The sequence below is a fragment of the Alternaria triticimaculans genome, assembly GCF_023758025.1.
Source record: "Alternaria triticimaculans strain BMP 0046 chromosome Unknown scaffold_16, whole genome shotgun sequence".
Taxonomy (NCBI): domain Eukaryota; kingdom Fungi; phylum Ascomycota; class Dothideomycetes; order Pleosporales; family Pleosporaceae; genus Alternaria; species Alternaria triticimaculans.
Window position 1 is genome coordinate 403964 of NW_026055973.1, and position 22588 is coordinate 426551.

Here is a 22588-nt window from a genome sequence, read left to right on the forward strand (position 1 = left end):
GGGTGGAAGGGTGCGAGGCTCAAAAGGCTGCTATGTGCGCATCTGGAACGGGGGAGAGGGCGGAAGTGCGGCGGGTCAAGTTTCGGTGCGAGGGCAGGCGGAAACGGACAAAGGAGGGACTGAAGAGTCTGCCGGTGCAGACGGCTGCGAGGATGCTGATGGATCGCGAGATGAACTCGAGAGGTATCGAGGAAGCGCAAGCAGGGGCCCCGCTGGAATGGATATCCAGTATGGCTCAAACAGGGCTAGCGCGGGATGGGATCTAGCAGCTAGGCAGCGTGAAGAATAGCCGCACGCCACACGATGGAGGAGCAGAAGGGAGCGCGGCGGAAGAGCACTGAGAGACGGAACACGCCAGCCCAACGCAGCGTGCTACACTATGCTGCCTCACTGCCAAAAGGATTGCCCGACATGCTGCCGGGTTGGGAAAGCAGACTGGACGCGAAGATGACAGTTGAGCGCTACGTCTGCACGGGTGGGTCCACACGTGCACGGCCGAGCTCAGAAACGGACAGGGCGGACTATGGCTGCCAACGGCCACTTGGTGAACAAACCACCGCAAATTCAGCCCTCCAGCACAACACCTCTGCACACCGCCGACGTCATGGCCCGCGAAATGAAGTGTGACCATGCATTTCCCGTCCGCGTGCCATCGACTAGCACGTACGAGTTTACGAACAGAGCGACGAATGGCAGTGCGACCGAAGCCACCTGCACCCACCAGTGTGGCAAATTACCCCTATTCGCTGCTAACGGCGCGCGGAACAGGCATCGCCTAGCACAGCACCACACCGCGGACACCTGCGACTTCAACGCCCACGGCCAACTGTGAAGGCGCCTCTAATTTGGCCACGGCAGCTCTGCGCTGCTCTCCTGTTTGATCTGCATGTCACTGCACCTGTCGTACTCGTGCCGTGGTTTCAGCGCCATCGATCGCAATACTCTCATATCTTATCGTGCGCTGACTGACAGCTGACAGAGGGGCTCTGTGATGGTGCGTACGGTGGGGTACGCTTGTTCACAAAGCACGTCGCTTCGCTCAGGGTCTCTCCCGGCCGTCCGGCCGACTGCAGTAAGCGTGTCTGAGCGGATGCCGGCACATGCTGGCTAACATGCGAGGACGTGTTCTTGCGCTGTCCAAAATCGACTCGCCGTTGCACCAAAGCAAGGAAACATTGGGGAACCCGGTCGGCGCATCCGAACACTCCCCGGGTCCTCGCCCCGGGTGCAAGTTCCACGCAGCGGACAACCCTACAGAAATTAGATTTGCTTTTGCAACATCAAGGTATTTCACGACACTCAACACGATATACATGTCCAAGATCAGTCATGTGGATCGTGACGAATTAGTACGCTTTGCCTACTATGTATCCACCTAGGGACCCCTCCACTATACACAAGGAAGCCATCTAAATTTGGAAATTCTTCACTCAGAAACGGGTTTGCAGAATACATACACCCAACAAGTTGTGCTACATCCTCTCTTGCGACTACGTAGTCTCTACGCTTACTTTCCAGGAGCAAGCCGATCGACCGACATTTCTCGATTTCATGACGTGTTTGCAGAATACAGATCCCTCACTCGTGGTGCTAGATCCTCTGTTGCCAAAACGTAGTCTCTTGGAGGATCTCAAACTCGGACCATGCCTACAGAATACATGCACATCGAAATCCATCAAACATCATCCATTCCAACAACGTAGTCTCTCGGAATCTCTCAACTTCAAAACACATTTGCAGAATCCATGCACCTCAGAAGTCGTCATACACCCTCCATCCCCATCAATCCATCCCCATCAATAATCCAAAGGCGTCTCCCCCTGCTCCCTCCCCTCCCTCCCCTCCTCAGAAGCCGCCATCCTCCACGTCGCCAAAGCATCAGACGCATCCGGCCCATCCCTCTCCTCCCTCCCCACCATCATCGACAACTCCGTATCCGTTCTTGCATGCGGTAGCGCAGGAACGCCCCCAACCCCACCCCTTCTCTCAAACAAATTCCTCCTCGGATTCGTACTTGCGCTGCTTGTAGTATCAATCCGGAGGTCCCGCATTGAAGGCAATGGGTGATAGGACCAATATGGTGACAGTGCGGGAGCGAATAGTTTTGCTCGGCACATGGGACATGTTGATGATGACTCCAACCATGTCATTAAACAGGATCTGTGGAAGATATGGCGGCATATGTTAATCTTTGTGGCCGGGTCGGTGTCTGAATATGGTTCGAGACAGATTGAACAACTGTCTTCGTGTGCGGTGAGGCAAGCTGTGCGGATTTGTTTCAGGCCAAAGTTTGTGAAGGAGGCGCGTGATGGATAGGGTGCTGTGCGCGCTCGGGCAGAGTCGTTGCTTATTTCGATGTACGGCATAGTTGCGGTTGTGGTTGTGGTGGTGTTCGTGCTTGCAGGCGTTGTATGAGTTGTGAAAACAGTGATGTTTGTAGCAGCCGCGGTATTTGTAGTTGTAGTTGTAGTGGTTCTGGTATAGGTGGTGGTAAAGGTAGTGGTAGTCCTTCTGGTAGTAGTATATGACATGGTAATTTCTCTGGCGGCAGTTGTAAATTTCAGGAGACAGATCCTGCAGTGTATTCCTACAAGAGATGATCCAAGAGAAGAAAAGATCCTCCCACCCTTTTATTACACCCATTTTGGCACTAGAATGTGCGAGCTCCATGACAACTTTGGTTCGCTTGACCCAAGAAATGAATCTACGGGCGAATCACAAGGGGTCAGATACAAACGACATCTCCAAAACACGGCTGCCTCAATGGAAATATGATTAAACTGTATTTCAGAAACATGAGACTGGCTACCTGAGTTTCTTCGCATGCGCAACCAGACTCTCGATGACTTGCTCAAAGGCGTCCTTGTCGCCTAGTGCGCTTTCTAATCTCTTCTGCCAGTACTCAAACACCTCTTTTGCTCTTTCTTGCAGGCCCTTTAGGTGGTCGATGTGCATCTTCAATTCCTCGTCAGTCAAGCCTTGCAGTGCTGCATCTGTTGTCGCGCAAAGCTGCATGGTACTGCTGATGTCCAGTTCGGGTGGTGGTGGCGGTCCTTTGCGTTTCCGCTCTGGTTTTGAACTTGACGAGTCAACCGAAGTGGATGATTCGTTCTCGCGCTTGATGCGTCCCAAGGGACCGCCGTTATTTCGACCGTCTGAAGAGGGGCGCGGCGAGCCGCCGGGTATGTGTATTGAAGGGAGGATGAGCTTCTTTTGTTTGGATGCGGGGAGTATCTCGTCAAGGTCGACGGGTACACCTAGGGATACCAAGAACAGCCGCCGTATGCGTGAGCGGACCCAGTCGGGAGGTTGTAGTGGTGGCGGTGCGACTAATTGCGTCCATAATGAATGGCTCCGTTCTGAGAGGAATATGGACCGCGTTTCCTCGGGATTGGTGGATATTGTGGGTATGCCGTCCTGTGCAGGGTACATGTCATCAAGATATGGCTGTGTTGCTGAGACGATATCTTCAAGTGATGTGAGTTGGTCAAAGTCTAAGACGGGCTGTAGAAGGAGAGGTTAGTCAGATTGTCACCACAGCAAGCGGACCAGGCAGTAGTATATGTGGACTAGAATTGCTGCGACTTACAGGACCTGGCGAGGGGACAGGTACAGGAGGCTGTTCTGGGGGCTTATCAAATGATGTCTCTGCATCGTCCTCGCCTTGCTGAAACCCATCGTCAAAGTCCCCAAAATCATCGTCACCCTCTTCGCCTTCTTCAAAGTCGTCGAAATCGCCAAAACCATCGTCGTCACCGTCGGCATTGCCAAAGTCGTCGTCTTGCTCGATCGAGGCGTCGGCGTCGGCTTCGGCAAGTGTTTCAGGTGCGGCTTCCGTTGCGCCGTCACTCGGGCTTATTGGGGACCTGTCATGCGAGGTTGGTGACCCTTCTTCCGTCAATGGTACGCAGGAGGCACCAAGGAAATGCCCTACGTACCTGGATTGCTGCTGCCCTGGGAAGGCTCCTCCGGTGCTCTGACAACCACGTCAGGCGTAGCATCGGCCAGACGTTGCTGGTGGGCAAGTGTACCGGGAACATCGCCGTAGCTGGGCTGGTCGGGGTCGATCTTCTCGACAATTGTCTTTGGCACTGGCGTTCCTCCTGGTGTCAGAGGCCTGTCGCTGACGCTGACGCGCGAGGCACTGCGACTTCGTGCGCCTTCTGGGACAATCTCAACCTCGTCGGGGACAGCGTCTTGGGTGCGCATGTTGTATGCGTCTGTTCCGGGAACCTCGCCGTGGGCTGGCTCGTCGTCGACTCGCTCGACTCGTGTAATGGGAATGGGCGAGGTCATGTCCGACCGCGCAGGCTGGCCTTCGGTAGCATCGGAGAAGTGCTCGTCACTTGAGTCGGCTGTGTGATGTTAGAATGAACACACCGTATTAGCAAGACGACATACCCAGCTCTTTCGCGCCGGGGTCTTCCAGCTCTACGCTCTTGCGGGGTGGTGCTAGCTCGTCCGGCATGTCGAGGCAATTGATGTTGCTATACTTGACGGGGTGTGTGTTGTGGGAGAAGTCGTGGAGACTTGGGTCACGGTTATAGAGGCAGAGGAGGAATGATCTGCGAAGGCGACAGGAGACTGCGCCTCGTTGCTTGAGCGTGTCGTCGTTCAGGCACGCTCGATTAGCGGGGACGAGCGGTCTGGCCGCTCCAGCAGCGGGAAGGTGGGAACAACAATTCACCGGAGCTAAGCCCTGACCCTTGCACCTGTTTGTCTAACTTTTGGGCGCGACGTCGATGCGCGTGAGGAGAGTACACGACCACGCGCAATTCTTTGACCTCGTCCATTAGCGGCCCGACAATTGCATCCCCAGGCGCGACACGACTAGACTTTCGCGCGTTCTCGATATCTCGCCAGCCACAACAGCTCCACCGCCCATCAACAACAAACACCAGAGCTATCCTCCACACCCGCCATCATGAGCGGCTTCACATTCGGCGGCGCTGCCAACAACAGCGGCGGCAGCAATACTCCCCAGAAGTCGCTGTTTGGCGCTGCACCTTCCACTGGCAGCGCGACGCCATCTCTCTTCGGCACCGCAAACAACACCTCGAGCACACCAGCTGGCAGCGGCGGCGGCGGCCTCTTTGGCGGTGGCGCAGCTAATTCAGGCGGCTCAGGCGGTCTTTTCGGCGGCGCATCCAACACACCTGCATCCAAACCTGGTGGTGGTCTGTTTGGCGGAGGCTCAGCTACACCCGCCCCATCCTCAACACCAGGTTTCGGCGGCGGTTTTGGTTTCGGACAGAAGAAGGAGGGAGATGCGCCGAAACCAGCTGGTGGACTCTTCGGCGGAGCTTCAACTGGCGCGGCGCCAGCATCTTCCGGCTCTCCATTTGGTGGATTCGGCGGAGCAGGTAGTGAGTAGCTGGGCATTTCTGTGACATCCAACGCGACTGCTGACATGTCGTCTAGGCTCGACACCAACAGCCACGCCCGCAGCAAACAAGACGTCTTTCCTCCCCTCCACCACTCCAGCCGGCGCACCTCCAGGTGGAAGTCTATTCGGGCAGAACAACCAGTCTAGCGGAGGCACATCCTCGCTGTTCGGCCAAAAGCTAGCAGCAACCTCTGCGTCTTCCACACCTGGTCTATTCGGCGCTGCATCCGGACAATCTGCCGCGAAGCCTTCAGGCGGCTTCAGCCTAGGAGGAAACACAGGCGCCTCGGGCGATGCGAACAAGCCCGCTGCACCTGCGTCTACTCCCTCGGGCGGCCTGTTCGGAGGTGGTCCGTCAGCGCCTGCTTCACAAGACGCGCAGGCTTCCAAACCCGCAGGTGGTCTCTTTGGTGGATTGGGCAGCAGCACTCCCTCCTCGACACCCGCGAAGCCATTGGGAGGATTTAGCCTGGGCACAACATCCGCTGCTCCAGCTTCTACGCAGCCCACTGCAACCTCGGGCCTCAGTCTGGGTGGAAACAACGCTGCGTCATCTGGCTCTGCAGCACCGAGCCTATTCTCGCCTGCGGGGGCTTCCACACCAGCGTCTACGGGCGGTGGCTTCAGTTTTCCCAAGCCTGCTGCTCCCGCTAGCACCGCTGCAACAACAGGAGCTACGACCACGGCAACAAGCGGTGCGCCTACGACAACAGCATCATCAAACACGTCCTTGTTCCCCAGCCTAGGAAGTGGTTTGGGAGGCGGCAACACCACGTCCGCTGCTTCTGGAGCTGCTACCACCACCACATCTGGAGCCACTCCCAGCTTGTTCAGCAAGCCTGCAGGAAGCGAAGCACCAGCAGCGTCGTCCAACACTACTTCACAACCAACTCCCGCCCCTGGAGCGACAAGCGGAAACAATGCAGGCCAAAGCGGACTTGCTGCGTCAACTGCCGGACCTGCACCTTCAGCGCAATCACGCCTGAAGAACAAGTCCATGGACGAGATCATCACCCGCTGGGCTGCCGACCTATCCAAGTACCAGAAGGAATTCCAATCGCAAGCCGAGACAGTCGCATCATGGGACAGGGCGCTCGTCGAGAACTCCGACAAAGTCCGCCAACTTTACTCCAAGACCTTCCAAGCCGAGCGTGACGCCGCCGAAGTCGAGAGGCAGCTAACGATGATGGAGGAGAACCAGCAAGAGCTCGACTCCTACCTCGACCGCTACGAGAAGGAGATTGACAACCTCATGAAGATGCACGGTGTCAGCGGCAAGAACGAGACGCTACGCGGCCCAGACCAAGAGCGCGAGAGGACGTAAGTTGTATCTCTACCGTTAAAAATCTGCACAATGACTAACAACCACCTAGCTACAAGCTCGCCGAAAAACTGCAAGACCGCCTCAACGAACTCAACAAAGACCTCACGGAGATGATTGAAGAAATCAACAACACATCACAGACGCTCAGCAAGACTGGCAAGCCAGACGATCCCCTCACGAAAGTCGTCCGCGTCCTCAACACACAGCTTGCTCAGCTTCAGCTTATCGATTCGGGGGCCTCACAGCTCCAGGAGAAGATTAACAAGGCGCAGAGGGAGGGCCAGCGTGTTGGTGCTAATGGGTGGAATGGACTGGGCAGTGATCCTTCGGCTGATTTCATGAATAGTATGCGTGGCGGGAGGGCAAGCCAGAGGTTTGGTGGTGTGTCATAGGGGTTGATATAAGGGATGTAGGATAGGATAGCACAGGATAGGATAGTGTTTGTGCTCTTGATGGATGGATGGTAGTATGATTGCATAATAATTCGGCGTTATCAAGGCGTTTGTATTAGCTCCCCGAGCCGCGAAGTAGAAGTACAACAACAACGTCATTATCTCCAAGCCCCCCTATACCTTCTCTGCCTCGCCTCCACCCCCTGCAAACCTCCCCTCCTCCTCCCCCTTCCCCCTAACCTCAGCATGCACAACACTCCCCTCCCTCCTCCCCTCCGCCCTCTTCTGCCACCAAACCCCACCCGCACACCACACCCCCATGCCAATACTAACCGCAATCATAGCCCACATGCCCCTCGTAAAATACGGCGCCATATCCGCCCCGTAGAACAAAATACTCCACCAAGCATTAATCGCATTGCTCCCCATATTCATACTCGCTATCACCACGGCCCTCAGACTATCTTCTTCGTACCTTAGCACATCGTTCGCCCACGCGAAGAACGTGGCTTGACACGCGTACACGCTGCCCGCCCAGTAGTACATGCCGAAGTGGATGGGTGTGGAGTGTGGAAAAGCGAGGATGAGCGCGGAAGTTATGATGCCGGTGGCTGCGATCCAGTAACCCACTAGATAACGTTTTCCGCCCATGAAATCCGTGAGGGTCGCCCAGAAGAGTGTGGATGCTATGCCGACTGCTGGTACTCCGGTTGGGTAGTTGTTGTTCTGGGCTACGGTGTATGTTTCCGTTGGATGGGAGCGCATGTACAATTGGAGCAGGGCGTTTGTGCTGAAGGATTCGGTTTCTCCGGCGAGGATCCACAGGATCACGAAGAAATACCAGTACCACGTAGAGAAGCAGTGTTTTAGGAAGGAGAAGGAAATTGGGGTGCGTTCGCTGACTTCGGGGACGCGGGATATGGCGAGGGCCTTTTCGGTGGCGGAGAGGTAGGGGGCCCTTGTGTTCCTTGGTGTGTCTGGAAAGAGGAGGAAACCGTAGAGGGCTACAGGGAGGGTGATGATGCCGTCGATTACTGAGATAGATGTTAATACATGTCTATGTAGATGTGTGCATAGTATTGAAAACTTACTAAACAACCACCTCCACCCACTCATCCCCCTCAACCCATCCATACTACTATGAATCCCCGTCTGGATAAACCCGCCTATCATCGTGCCAGCCAAACCCGATGCAGTGAAGATGCCGGATCTTTTCCCTAGCTCTTTTTCTGTGTACCACGACCCAAGGATGTAGTGGGTTCCTACAAAGGTGGAGGACTCAAATAGCGCTTGGAAAAAGCGGATGGCCATTATGTCTTGCGGCTTTTGCGCGGCGGCTGTTACCATTGTTAGGCCCGCCCATGCTACCTGTGTGGGTTTGTTAGAATACGGTGAGTGTGAAGGGGGGTAGAGAGAGAGGTGTACCATGCATGCTGGGAAGAAGTAGCGGGGTTTGATGTAGTAGAGGGCTATGTTGCATGGGACTTGGCCTATGGTGTATCTGAAGATTGTGACAATTAGTAGAGGTTTCTCGTGTCTTTTTCCTTTCATGCTCACTCACCCAACAGTGAAAACGGTGTTGATTTGATTGAGCTGGTTGCCTTTGAAGCTCAACTCTTCCCTCATGCCAGAAACATACGCATTGTTGAGGTTTGTGCGATCAAGATAGTTCAAAAAGTACATGAGACAGCAGAAAGTAAGGATGAAGAAGTCGAGCTTCTGCACCAGCTTGCGCTCGCCTGGCGCATTCTGGTCGCCTCGAAGATAGGCGATGAAGCTGTTGGCCATTTTGGAGATTGGTTATCTCAAAGTTGAGATGTTGAAGTGTTGACCTCAGCTGAACAGAGGTGATGCGCCTCGTCGCTAGAAATGTGAGGTTGCGCGACAAAAGACGATTCTATCGCGTCTTCAAACAATCGCCGTTATCAGTTCTGTATGTAGTTGAATCTCTTCGGGTGACATTGTCCGTCCATGCATGAAAGGACCGATAGACGCTGGGAACGAGATATGGGATGATAGTACGCCACTTATGCCTGACTCGGAGCGTTCACAATCAGTAACCCTCACCGACGATCATGACGCCCGTTGTTGGATAGCTGATTGCCGGTATCGGGTGCTTGGGTAGGCGTATCTGAATCTCAAGACGGCAGGTATATCCTCTTGAGCAACGCCAGTCTATCTCGGCCGACTGAGCGGCATGTCTGCTAGGAGTTAGTCTGGCTTGGGCGCGTGTAAATGCGGGGAATGGTACTGTCGACGCCTTCGATGGCTTCGGTTCAGGGCCGCCATCACGTATGGACCGCGGCGCAGATGCACCCGAGAGTGGGGAGGATAGGAATACGGAATGGCGAAGGATACTCACGGAGATGGACACAGGTTCCTCTTCTAATTTAATATCCTTGCGTATTACAGTCTCCTATATCACGATAGTTTGGCGTTGCAAAAGTCCTAAAGTATGACATCTGAGTCGAACTGGGAGAAAGTTGCCGCGGGGAAGCGCGCCGCTCTCGCGGAATCCATTCCGACTCAATACCGCATACCCCAGGACAAGTTTCCACCGGAATCACAACTCGATGTCACGACGTGGCCTAGGGAATCTGGATGGCTTACGGAGTCAGAACTCGCGATCACTGAGAGCACGGCGTCAGATATCCTCGAGAAGATTGCGTCGAAAGCATGGAGCGCCGAAGACGTCACGGTCGCGTTCTGCAAATGCGCCGCAGCGGCGCATCAACTGGTATGGCCGAGTCTCGTAGAGCAGAGTTGAGGTGGTCTGATAACTGCATAGACGAATTGTCTCAGCGACGCTTTCTTCGATGAAGCGGTACAGCAAGCTAAAGCCCTCGACGAGCACCTTGAACGAACTGGCAAGACCGTAGGACCGCTCCATGGCTTGCCAATATCGCTCAAGGACAACTTCAACGTGAAGGGGAAAGACAGTACCGTAGGCTTCACCTCCTTAGTGAACCAACCCGCCGAATACGATGCTACGCTGGTGGAAATACTGCGTCGACTGGGCGCTGTCCAGTATTGCAAGACGAATGTGCCTACAGCCATGATGATCGTACGTACACGCGCACATATTACGAGCTGGAAACTGACAACGAGATGCAGGCAGAGTCCGTGAACAACACATTCGGCCGTACCGTCAACCCACTCAACCGCAAAGTCACATCTGGGGGATCCTCAGGCGGAGAATCAGCCCTCATCGCGTTCGGCGGAAGTCCCTTAGGAGTCGGAACAGACATCGTAAGACCCGCTCCCCCTTCCACCTTCCAGCCTTCCCTAACAGAACCAGGGCGGCAGCCTGCGTATCCCAGCAGCATGCACCGGCATCTTCACCCTCCGCCCCTCCTTCGGCCGCTTCACAACCCAACGCTGCCGCTCCGGTCTCGCCGGCCAAGAAGCCGTGCAATCCGTAAACGGACCCATGGGAAAGACACTATCGGATATCACCATGTACTCCCAAGCCATCGTCGACGCAGAATGCTGGAAACTAGACCCAAAGATGTTGCCAATCCCATGGCGGGCCGTAGACCCCCCACAGAAACTCAAGATCGCGGTGCTGTACAACGACGGCATTTGCCTACCCACGCCGCCTGTGACGCGGGCGCTGCAGGAAACGGCGGTCAAGCTGAAGAAAGCGGGCCATGAGGTTTTGGTCTGGAATCCCAGGTTGCATGCTAAAGCGATTGAACTTCTAGGCCGCATGTTCGTTGCTGATGGAGGGAAGAGCGTGGAGGCTTTACTCGGTGTAACGGGCGAGCCGTACCGACCTGAAATGATACAGTACAAACACGCGAAGGAACTCGGTGTTTATGATATGTGGAAGTTGCATACGGAGCGATCGGAGTTGCAGCGGCAATACCTTGAACAGTGGATGGGGGTTGAGGGACTTGATGGTATTTTAGGTAAGCTGGGAACCCCCAAATCTCTTGGATATACATGTTTGTTTCTCTGCATTCTCTGATTCTGGTTCTAATCCTGAAAAATAGCACCGACAACACCCTACGCAAGCGTAGCGCACGGCGACTTCAAATACGTCGGATACACGGGCGTGTACAACGTAGTCGACTACTCTGCTACGTCCTTCCCCTGTGGCGTCTCGGTCGATAAAGCCGTGGATCAGTATGCGAGCGATTACAAAGCGCAGAGCGAGTCTTGTCAGGCTGCTTATGATAGCTGTAAGTGTCACTTACCTTCAGCCCGATTTCCATTTCCATTACTTGTGGATGACTAATGAGTATTATCAGATCACCCTGAGCTACTTCACGGTTTACCAGTTAGTCTACAGTGAGTTACTTCATGTGGAGTTTGACTGGGGTGCTTGATGCTAATTTCTGTGACAGACTTGTTGCGCAACGGTTGGAGGAGGAGAAGGTACTTGCTATGACTGAGACGGTGCTTCAGGCGATACGGTCGTGAGTGGGTTGGGGCATGTAGTATGGAATACTTTGAAGATATGTTGAAGTTATTTGTTCATTTGTAGCGGGAAAAAGACCCGCCTATGCTAGAGATACCGTGATGCTACGGAGCAGCAGACAAAAGATATCCACGATACTGTGACGCCCAAACGCTAAAACACCACATACCACTCCTCCGCCACCAAATCACACCCGTCGTCTGTCGGAATGGATACTTTTCCAAACATCATCGCCCATCCCATACGGTTCCAAATCCTGCAACCCAAGTTTATACCCGTGAACGCTCTCAAACCAGGCCACGTCCTATAGTATAACCTGAATCGCATCCTTCGGAAGACTCTCACTCGGACAATACGGACACTTGAACTTATGACCCCCCCTACTCAGCGTATCCAAACTCACCTGCGCGATAACATGGCCACACGGCATCATCATGGGCGGATTCTTATCGGTGCTCTGCTCTTTCGACACGGGACACACGAAAATGGAGTGGAAATGGTACTGACTCGGCAGTGGAATCTCCACCGGAAGCTCATCCTGCGTCGTCCACTCGGTCCGCTTCTCCTTCATGATGGACTGCATTTTGAGCAGGTAGGGCAGGGCGATTGCGCCGGCGGTGGCGGCAATGAACAAGGGAGAGTCTGCGGAGAGGCCGAGGAGGCTGCAGAACTCGCGATTGAAAGACTGGGCGACTTCGTCCCAGGCGGTGGTGTTGTAGAAGAGGCGGTGGTAAGGGGACGTGGGTATATTTTGGTAGAAGGCCATGGCGCCGAGGAGCTGTTGGATCTCGCGGGCGTAGCGCTTTTGGAAGGGCGGGAATTCGCGGCGCGCGTAGGCCCACGCAGCGAGGGGGCCTGTAGGGGGTGCTTCGTCGGATGAGTCGGACATGAAGGAGTCGTTGTCGTTGGGGGCGGGGGATGCACTGTCGAAGAGGCAGACGAATTGCAGCCGGCACAGCTCGAATTCTAGGTTGCTGCCGCGTTCTTCGAGGAGGGCACTGCGTTCGCGCGCCCATTGGATGGCGGGCGCGAGGTTCTGCTCGTGCCGCAGTTGGTGCAGGATGTGGTACATGTCGGCGAATTGCTGTTGCAGTTGCTCCGAGTTGAAGGTTCCTTCTGCTAGGTCTTTCTCCCAGGCTTCGCGTATGTATGGATTCGGCGTGTTGGGCGTGGGTTCGGGGTGGGGTGGCTGTCGGCGCGCTTCTTCGATGAAGGTGGATGCTACTTCGAATTGGCCTTCGCGGAGGAGGTGCATGGCGATGGCACGGTTGATGAGCGAGGGGTGCGAGGACAGCGCATCGTTGTCGGCGGAGGGGAGGGGCTTGTCTTTGAATTTCTGTAGACAACTGTTAGGTTGGTGGTGTTGAGGCATGTATAGGGAAGCGCACCTTGTCCAGCGTCTTGCCATACTTGTTCAGGCCGGCGTAGATTGGCTTGAGGTCTTTGTTCACCGCGTCCAGAGACTTCTTGAACGGGTCCTGGAGTTTGGCGAGGGTCACGGGCGCCGTCTTCGCATCTGGTCGCGCAAGTTAGCAGGGTCCACGGCGAGATTGTCGACAGAGTCCGCACCAGCTGCGATCTTAGCGCGAGCTGCCGTCAGCATGTCTATGGCCTTTTGCACATCGTCGATGCTGGTGGAGAGGTTGGCGCTGCTCTCCAGCAGCTCCACTTGCTCGCGGAGGTCGTCCATGGTGTTGATAGCGATGGGATGCACCGGGGCAGTGGCTATGATGGTTTGGGGAGATTGGGGGCGGCAGAGCGAGGGTCAGCTGGCAGTGAATAGCTGTTGTCTGGCCAGCAGAGCTCTCTTCCGCTGTCCATGGCCGTCGTGTTGGCGGATTGGAGTTGGCGTCGAGCTCGCGATCGCCGCATGGTCGCTGCAGCCGCGGGCATGACGTGTGGGGGACAAGGCCGACGACGTCCGCGCGCATGATCATCAGCTCCGTCTATGCACAACCTCCCCTATACCGACGCCTTCTCGCCATCCAGATGCAGCGCCGAGCTCGAGACTGCTGGAACCATGCATAAAGTGCCATTCCACTCGCTCTCCGTCACACTGCCGCCCTCGAACCGGTGGCTCGCGCTCGGGCATCGGCGAGACTCTGCGCCTACCTCTCTACGATGAAGAGCACGCCTTTGCAGCGCCCTGTAGTGTATCCGAAACATACCTCACCGCCTCTAGCCTAACATGGCGCACCCACTGCCCATGTCGCCGCCGCGGACGCACACGGAGAAGGAGCTGCGGGACCAGATGCCGCCCCTGCAGACGACGTCAACCCAGCGCAAGACTACAGCCCAGTCCCGCCCACAGCCGCTCTCCAAAGCTCCTACCACCGAAATGATACCCGAAGAGGCCAGGATCAAGTCTCCCACGTCGCCTGCCGGACACCAGCGCTTCGTCTTGACCGACGTCGTAGCCGCGCGATACATCGAAGAAGACCCGACCACCTCATGCCACGTCCTCGCCCGTCGCCAGAAGATCGAGGGCTACGAGATCTACCTCGTCGAGCAATGGGCCTGTTCGCGCACCCATCCTACCTTTCTCATCACAACGTATACCGGCAATCCCGAGGACACTGTGCTGGCTACAATCATAAGCGTGCCCAAGAATGAGGAGGAATGGTCGCCGCAGATGCGCCTGTACTTCCGGTCGCTGACTGAGTACCATGCGCGGAGGAAGGATACCCCCTATGGCGCCTTGATGGTTACAAACCTCAGTGGCTTTCCCTCGTCCCTAACTGTCATCCCCATCCCCGGAGGCGATCTGAAGAAGTATCGCGAGGCCTTCTTCGTCAACGAGAATCTGAAGAGACTGGGATGTTCAGGTCGGCTGGGCATAAAGCTCACGCCGCCAAGCAGTGCCACGCAAGCCAAGTTCCAGCAACTGTACCGTACCAGCGAAAAGATTCCGTTCAACGCTTCCGTCATTGAGCTTGTGAAGCTCTGTCAAGTGGCACTTGTCTTGTTTGGGAAGCTGGAACCAGAGTATGCAGACGGGCTGCTGTGCGATGTCACGGAGAAAGCTATCAACGACTGGTGGATAGACTTTGGATCTGAGTACTACACAGTGGAACCTCACGATGGCATTCTTGGTCCTACCACAGTCGCTGCTCTGCTGGGTATGCTGATGGGTGCCCGAAACCGACTCAGTGCTTGTAGCGCTGCAGTTGCCAAAGATGTCTTCGACATTGAGGCCACTAAGCGTGGTATCGGACATTTCCAGAAGTCGCAACATCTTCCCAGAACGCGACGCCTCGATCGACACACGCTTGATAAGCTACGAAGAGCCTCAGCAAAGGCAGCGAGCAAGGAAGGCTGGGCCGTTCCCCGGGCTTTCAAATCCACCGTGGCCGAGTTAGGAGGCAAGGGCGGTGAGATGGTCATGGGCATTGTTGGGGCTGGACAGAAGGACGGTATCGCTGAAGTGGAGACTGTCGACATTGACCAATTTGTGGAGCTTGTGAGAGGTGAACACGCCAAGTGGTTGTGGCACGGAAAGCCCAGGAAGACCGTATCCGGAGACAGCATGTTCGATCGACTTCCTGGCGGAGAAGCACGCTCAGCCTCCCCAGACAAACATGACCCTGCACCGAAGCTGGTTCGCCGAGAATCAACGCTTGAACAACAAGGCATTGCGAAGCGCGATACAGGGTCTTCAGAGATGAAGAAGGCAGAAACCTTTTCGCCAGATGGCCAGGAGAAAGACAGCAAAGATCCGTACTCAAAGCGGGCCACCATCAAAGCCAAACTAGAGTCTGGTAGCGGCTTCCATCATATCAAAAACGCCGTGGGTCTGCGCACCCATGCAAGCAAAGTATCGCGAGAAGAACATGGACGACATGTGTTGCATCGAACCAAGAGTGGCACACCACAGTATGCAGACTCAAGAACGTCGATGGACTACTACGAAAGCCAGTCGGACGATCCCTATTCTCTCATGTCGCCTCAGAGTACAATGGGCGAGGAGCCAGCCTACACCAAACAGCTTACCGAAACCCCAGGCGACTCAGTGGTCTCATTAAACGACAACAAGCTAGTCGGTGGCCGCCACGCGTCCAACCTACGCAGTTCCATCATCGAAAGCGACGTCTCAGATCAGCCCGATCAACCGCCCACCATATCCAGCTCCGTCGCCGGATCCATCTACCACGGCGTAGACCTCGACCAAAACCTTCCCGTGGACCAAACCGCCCAAGTCCCACCCCTCCTCCGCCGCACCCAATCCGGCACCCAATTCCTCCCTTCCCAACCCGCCCGTAACGAAAACTGGTGGCCCCGCCACCTCTCCTTCAGCACAGCCGAAGAAAGCGTCCTCCGCTGGCCCACAATCAACGCTTCGGACCCCATCATCGACGAAGAAGCAGTTGCCGATGACGCCGACGCCGACAACAACCTCACTAAAACCACCACAACCACAACCACAACCGCCGCCCTAACCACCCGCGCCACAACACAAAACCTGCACTCCACGCAACTAAAACGTCTACACACCCACCTCCACACCCTCTCCACCAAAGACGCCCTCTGGGTCTCCACAGCCCTCTCCTCCATAACCGCCCTCTCCACCTCCGCAGACACAGATATCCAAACCCTAGAATCGATATACTACCCCCGTCTCGACACGTACCACTCCCTCCGCGAAGACACGCACGCTACCGTAACCAATAACCGCGGGCAGCTGACGGCTAGTCTGAGGGAACTGGGGAATGTGGGCGATAAGCTTGAGTATGAGATTAGTGCGTTACGCGGCAAGGTCGAGGATATAGAGGATGTGGTCGGTGAGTTTGAGAGGCAGGTTGAGTTTGTGGAGGGGAGGGTGGGGGAGCTGGAGAGGGTGTTGGGAGAGAGGGAGGGGTGGTGGGGGTGGGGGGTTAGGGTTTTGACGGGCGCGGCGCCGGGGTGAGTGTAGCATGCGAAGAGGGGAGTTTCCTTTTTTTATTCGTTCTTCTGTTCGTTCGCAGGTGTGATGGAAGACTGGGCGTTGGGGGTATACCCGCTTGTAAAATCTTTTGAGTATATCTTTTTCGGATGGTGAGATGATATGTATATAGGAGATTAATTGTTTATTATATAAATCTAGAATATTCAATCAGATGTCGCGTTGCAACCCATATTCGGAAAAAAACAACACAAATCGTGTATCGTTGCTCACACTAGGGTATCACATATCGTCATTCAGCAAATATACCACCCTCACCCCTCCCTTTAGCATTTTTACCTTCCAGCACTCTCCTCCCCGTTCCTAACCCTCTGCCTATGTTCCTCCTCAAGCAAACTCTGTTTCCGCACATACTCCATAACAATATCCTCCTCCGTCCTCTGCTTCTCCAAATTGCTAATCCGTTCACTCTCCGCTTTCTCGCTTTCTGCCAACACTTTCTTTAGTTCTGCATCTTCATCGTCGTTATCGTTGTCTTGCATCGTGATGCGATGAGGCAGTGGAGGAGGAGCAGCCCTTGCATCTATGTCGTGATCACGCGTCTGGTCTTCTCCCAGGGCGGTAGAAGCACGGGCGGAAGAATGAGCGTAAGGAGGTGGAGAAGCATGCGTCGGACCCGAAGCAGCACCACCAATAGCCTGACTCATCGCATCCATAACACCGCTTTCCTGCTGCGCACCTTGCGTCGACGTCGCATATTCATCCGGATGCTCAGCATGAATCTGAGCGAGATGTTTCGACTCAGCGATAATACGCTTGTAATCCTCATCGTCTTCGGTATCGTTATCAGAATCCCATTCATGATGATCGCTGGCTCGTCTCGTCCGCTTGCTCGTTTCTGACAAACTCTTTCTGAGCGTTTTTTCAAGCGCCTTCTTCTCCTCTTCCGTCATGTCGGTTTTGCCGGCTTCGGACATGCTGGCTGTCATGGCGCGGTGGAGCGCTGCTTCCTCGTCTTGTTGGGTCGGCGCGCCGTTGGAGGGGGGTGCGTTTTCGAGTTCAGCGATTGAAGCGCGGATTGCGGAGGCGATGAGGCGGTCTTCTTCGGGGTCGCCGCGCGAGGATTCGGCGACGGAGGCGGCGATGGCGCGTTCGAGTTCGCGTTGATCTTCTTCTTCTTCGGCGAGGAGTTGGGCTTCGAGATCGGCTTGTGATTGCTGGGATGGGGCGATTGACGATGCGGTTGATGGGGAGCCTGATGTGGGGGTTTCTTGCCGTCTTATTGCGCGTGTTCGTTCGGCTTCTTGTTGCCGCCAGCTGGGAATTGTTGACCGGATTTCAGGCTCGACACCGCGTCTGCGTGGGGGATCAGGGTATTGGCCTGCGGCGCTGCCTTGTGGGACGGAGTTCGCGTGTGCTGATGGCTGGGCTACTGCACCAACATGCGAGTCGAGTATAGCAGAACGCTTGTCTTTCCTATCCTTCTTCTGTTGCACAAGTGAATGGAGCGAGTCCATTTGCTCGGCCCCAACGTTGCGCTTCTTTTTGATGCCCCATTTCATGTGGCTCCATTTCTTGACGATCTCGTCGCGTTCTTCCTGCGTTACCTCGGATGCTTCATCGTAGCCCTGCGCGATACGTGCGGCGATGATGTAGTTTTGCACGCTCTTTCCCTTGCTCTTGACCATTTCTTGGTAGAGTCCTTTCATGGCATAGCCAGGAACCGACCAAGCACCACCCATGACGCGGAATGGTACGCTCATGATACCGCGTCCAACTCCCTTGACGAAGCCGATGCCACCTTCTTTCTTGGCGCCTTTGTAAGGATCCGTCACAATACCAGTGATGCCATCATAAAGACCGAAGCCGAATTGCTGTGTTGACATCAGTAAATGTCATTCGTAGCGTTATAGTCCACATACCTTAGCAGCGGTCCGCATGCCACTCTGGAAGTCGGTAACCTTATCGACCTGTCGCACCTCGGCTCCGTAGAGCTTCGGTACGTTGTGAAACCCCTTGGCCACATTGAGTGAGAAGTCCATGGGTGACTTGAAGCCAGCGCCAACAATCCTAGCTAGACCCTTGCCAGTGTCTACTGCAGATTCACAATTCTCGGCCATGCTTGGCTTTGGCCCAGTGTTGGATGGCGCTGCCGACCCAGCCACTGATCTGGAGCGACTGCGAGACCGCGATCGCGAGCCTTGGGTAGATTCAGCAAATGCTTGAGACATGAATGATGACCTGTGTGAAGGCGTACCAGGAGAGCCAGGGCTCTTGACTGCTGGGTTGTCCGCCTGTATCCGGGCTAGATCAGCAGCAGCATCGGCTGCTGTTGGTGTTGCGGCCCCACTTCTACCTGAGCGATCGGTAGCATCAGTCGCCGTCCTCGATGTTGTCGGGCGTCCACTACTACTTCCTTCTCCGATCGACGGAGATTCGGTACCTGTGGCCTTTTCTTTGCCTTTCTTAGATCTGGCATCAGGATGTATGTTGAGTAGTTTGAGAGTCTGGATCGGCATATCAGCAACACCCATCATCACTGAGGTTGCTGTGCCCATAATAGCACCAGCTGCGCCAGAAACTGGGTCCCAAGGGCCTTCATCAGGAACATACTCGCGAGGGCGGTATCTACAAGTCTTAGCACATTTCATAAATCGAGCATGCGATTGCTTACAGTTTCATGTCAGAGAAGTTCACTTCGCCTTGCTGGGCCAGTACAGTAGCCGCCTTGGCACTCAACTTCACGTCAGTGCGCTTCAGTCTCCAGACAGCCGGTTTGTCTGGCATGAGAGCACATCGCAGTTCGTCGTAGTTAAGCATCTGATGGAATGACTGAGCTCCCTTCTGTGTGCCGTTTTCCTGTTTGATCTTGTCGCAGAGCTCCTGCGCCCGATCGAGAGTCTCCGGTTTGAGCGCTTCGTTGATAGCTCCGGCAAGCTTCTCTGCGGTAAGTTCTTTGTATGGGATGGGATCAGGCCCAGCGCCAGCTCTTGAGACCATGGCTCCCCAGAAGGCTTGATCTCCGAAGAATGGCACAACAACGGTCGGCTTTCCAGTTGCGATACCAGCTGCCGTAGTTCCTGCACCACCGTGATGCACGACGGCAGACACACGTTTGAACAGCCAGTCGTGAGGACAATTACCAAGCATGAAGACGCCATCTGGCTTTCCAAGATCATCGGCTCCTAGCCCGCCCCAGCCTTTGGACACCAACGCACGTTTTCCGGTGATCTTCACGGCGTCGAAGATCATCTTAGTCATGGCATTTGGATCATCCACCACAATGGAACCAAAGCCAATGTATACTGGTGGTTCACCTCCATCGAGAAAAGCTGCAAGATCTGGGGCTGGTGTGTAGTTCGAGGCGAGGTTCAGGAAGTAGAAACCCGCGACGGAGATGTGGTGGTTCCAATCCCTGGGTTTAGGAATCAGTGCAGGAGACCTGTGAGATGTGAGTCAAATTGTGAGCAGCATTTAAGTATACTCACCAGCAATATGTGAAAGGTACTTTCAGACGCGCGAGCATGGCTGGCGCCCAGACAGCGCTGATGGGATCCAGCCGAAGGCTATCCTTACGGAACCTGTTGATGACGTCGCCCAGACCCTGCCACGTCAGTACATCGACCATGATATATGACAAGTAGTTGGTGATAGTGGGGTCTGCATTGCTAGACTGGATGTTGGCGAGTGGATGCGGGAACTGCTGTGTAGGCGACCACGGCATACTATTCAAATCAGCAGGTGCGCGTATCTCAACGAAACCAGACATACGTGAACATCATGTGTAGAGGTATGCCCAACTTCTCGGCGCAATGTATATGGCCGAAAGCGGGAGGATTTGCGATTATGGCATCGGCGACGAATGGTTTGCGCAGTTGCTCTGGTAGTTGGTCCTCGATACCCATCCACTCTTCGACCGTCTGCTGGAGCGGGTCTACGCCGAGACCATTGCCCGTCTCTATGCAAGATCTCCATGTGCCGCTCAGAATCTCTGCGATGCCCTTCCTCCTCTTGCCAATGTCACCACTGCGCAATGTATCGAAGCCAGGCATCAGCCCCGGGTTCTTCACCATGAAAGCCATGAGTTCAGCTGGATCGCCTCCGATACTGAAGAACTCCAGTCCATTCTCGATAACGAAGTCCTTGAACGTCGGATGCGTCGCTAACCGTACCCTGTGGCCGTACGTATCCTTGAGCACCTTGCCCAATGCGACGAATGGCTGGACATCACCACGAGAGCCCACCACTTGTATGACGACGTTTAGCGGAGGTGGAGGTTGCTGGCCGGGTGCACCACCGAGGAACTCTGGGACGTATGGTGGAGGCGGCTCGGGATCTTCTTGCGCGTTTGTGAGCTGACGCTGTATTTGCGGGAGGATGAGTTGTGATAGCGCGCGGCTCTTCTGATCGATTCGGATATTAACACGTCCATCGTCGGCGACTACTGCGTTGGTGCCCAGCTCTTCATTCTCGACCTGGCCTGGCAACTCGGTGTATGCGGGTGGTAGGTCCCCAAGGGTCGGTGCTTCGTAGGCGGGACCATCGTTGGCGCTAGGGGTGTGATGTGAACTAGAGGGCGCGCTACGCATCAAGTCAGTATAGAACTGTCGTCAACAACTAGGTAAGACCAACGCGGGTTGTGTTTGTGTATATGGCTGTGTTGGCGGGGCATTGTCGCGGGGCGCGTCATTGCCCTGCGCGGGGTTACTTGAACTCGCCATGGTGGTTGCAAAAGAAGCCTCAGAAAGAAGGCATTGTAGGTAATGACGAAGCTGTAAGAGAGAGCGTCAGGAGGAGCCGCTACACTAAGAATGAGACGCAGGAGCTGCAAGCCTGTATTCCACGCGCGGGAGAGCATATGCGCTATGATGCGGACCTCTTCGGACTTCTTGGCGTGTGATTGGCCATGAATAGATCAAAGCCACAGGCGGGGCTTCGTCATCGCTCAGCCCCCAATGCCTTGTTACCTACTCCTGGGGTCTAGTTTGCATGTCACAAATTGCATCTGAAACGATCGACACTGGAATTGCTAATCTCGGTGCTGCTTGACAGTGTTAGGCGTCCACCGACCTTCCGCTAATTCAGTTGGCTTGGGTTGTTAGGAACCGAATTCACCGAATACACACCAGTAGTCTGGAGGCCTAGTCGAGATATGACTGAATATATCGTAACGCTACCTGATACCGATGACCCAAAGCCACCTGAAGTCTGCCTCGCCCACTTGCCGAGTATATCGCAGTCCTACTGGTGCAGTCTCAAGCGTATCGAAGCGTATACATGCGTATCCTCGTGTTGTTGTAGCAGCCCACATGGGGTACTCGGTCCACGTAGCAACTCAGAAGGCCCGGAGCAACTGACAATGATACGTAACCATGAGTTTCCATGCGCCGGGCTCGATACGTACAGTCCTGAAGGCTACGCACTGACAGAGAAGCGCCCACTATCGAAAAGAGGTGCTTGAACCGGAAATCTACCTGTTCGCACACATAAGTCAGCCTCTTTATCGGGTCATGACGATACACATGCCTACCACAGATGCGGCCATGCGGAAACGCCCTCCCAAGAACGTTTGCCGTCCGCCTCAGGTGCAGTTGACTTTTGCTCATCTTCTTGCTTCTCTTGGGGTTTCTGGTATACCGAAGCCTTGCTGCTATCAGTGTCGCGCTTGGGTGCTGATGATGTATCGAGGGCATGTTTCGCAAGCCAGATCAGCTGCTCTGTACGCGTCGTTGCTCTATCATTGGCGAGGCGTGTGCATATCTTGTTGACAATGCGACCGGTAGTCGTGATGCCCTGCGCAGCCTGGAGCTCGTTAACGGCTCGGTCAACGTACCCGGCGCGGTCGGACGCTGAGCTGGAGCTTGGTCGTAGCTGGCGCTTGAAAGAGACTGGTGCAGATCTGGAGACAGCACGAGCGGTTTGGAGAGGTAATTTGAACATGGTGACGACGGTACTGGGTAACGTGGAATGTTTGTCGATAAATGAGATCTTGGAAGGGGAGTTGAGACGCGTCTAGGTACGTGACAACTGCCGGCTAGATAGGAAGAAGAAAGAGAGCAGACAAGGTGAAGAGGTGGTGAAAGGGATACTAGGTGTGAGCTGGCAAAGAGGAAGGTGAAGGCCGTTTTCATCTCGCCTCAATACAGGAAGGAGCTCTCGGTTATCGAGGCGCAAACTTCACCCA

The 22588-nt window shown here is 55.0% G+C and overlaps 6 protein-coding genes across 6 annotated transcripts; 2 read left to right on the plus strand and 4 right to left on the minus strand.

Annotated features, from left to right (window-relative positions):
- Window positions 1-2805: 2805 nt before the first annotated feature.
- On the minus strand, window positions 2806-4468 carry J4E78_008710 (uncharacterized protein; the record flags this gene model as incomplete). The annotated part of the gene is made up of 4 exons (XM_049369310.1): window positions 2806-3504; window positions 3590-3888; window positions 3939-4355; window positions 4402-4468. The coding sequence occupies 4 exons, from the start codon at window positions 4466-4468 to the stop codon at window positions 2806-2808; spliced, it is 1482 nt and encodes a 493-aa protein (XP_049219011.1).
- Window positions 4469-7276: 2808 nt separating this feature from the next.
- Window positions 7277-8890, minus strand: J4E78_008711 (uncharacterized protein; the record flags this gene model as incomplete). Its single annotated transcript, XM_049369311.1, has 4 exons — window positions 7277-8136; window positions 8194-8470; window positions 8528-8603; window positions 8664-8890. The coding sequence occupies 4 exons, from the start codon at window positions 8888-8890 to the stop codon at window positions 7277-7279; spliced, it is 1440 nt and encodes a 479-aa protein (XP_049219012.1).
- A 667-nt stretch (window positions 8891-9557) lies between these two features.
- On the plus strand, window positions 9558-11527 carry J4E78_008712 (uncharacterized protein; the record flags this gene model as incomplete). Its single annotated transcript, XM_049369312.1, has 7 exons — window positions 9558-9839; window positions 9891-10166; window positions 10217-10351; window positions 10401-11013; window positions 11098-11286; window positions 11356-11395; window positions 11452-11527. The coding sequence occupies 7 exons, from the start codon at window positions 9558-9560 to the stop codon at window positions 11525-11527; spliced, it is 1611 nt and encodes a 536-aa protein (XP_049219013.1).
- A 302-nt stretch (window positions 11528-11829) lies between these two features.
- Window positions 11830-13215, minus strand: J4E78_008713 (uncharacterized protein; the record flags this gene model as incomplete). The annotated part of the gene is made up of 3 exons (XM_049369313.1): window positions 11830-12861; window positions 12914-13041; window positions 13095-13215. The coding sequence occupies 3 exons, from the start codon at window positions 13213-13215 to the stop codon at window positions 11830-11832; spliced, it is 1281 nt and encodes a 426-aa protein (XP_049219014.1).
- Window positions 13216-13545: 330 nt separating this feature from the next.
- J4E78_008714 (uncharacterized protein) lies at window positions 13546-16428 on the plus strand (the record flags this gene model as incomplete). The annotated part of the gene is made up of 2 exons (XM_049369314.1): window positions 13546-13554; window positions 13708-16428. The coding sequence occupies 2 exons, from the start codon at window positions 13546-13548 to the stop codon at window positions 16426-16428; spliced, it is 2730 nt and encodes a 909-aa protein (XP_049219015.1).
- Window positions 16429-16739: 311 nt separating this feature from the next.
- On the minus strand, window positions 16740-22344 carry J4E78_008715 (uncharacterized protein; the record flags this gene model as incomplete). The annotated part of the gene is made up of 6 exons (XM_049369315.1): window positions 16740-18278; window positions 18327-19032; window positions 19079-19846; window positions 19893-20129; window positions 20176-20985; window positions 21935-22344. The coding sequence occupies 6 exons, from the start codon at window positions 22342-22344 to the stop codon at window positions 16740-16742; spliced, it is 4470 nt and encodes a 1489-aa protein (XP_049219016.1).
- Between the last annotated feature and the right edge of the window lie 244 nt (window positions 22345-22588).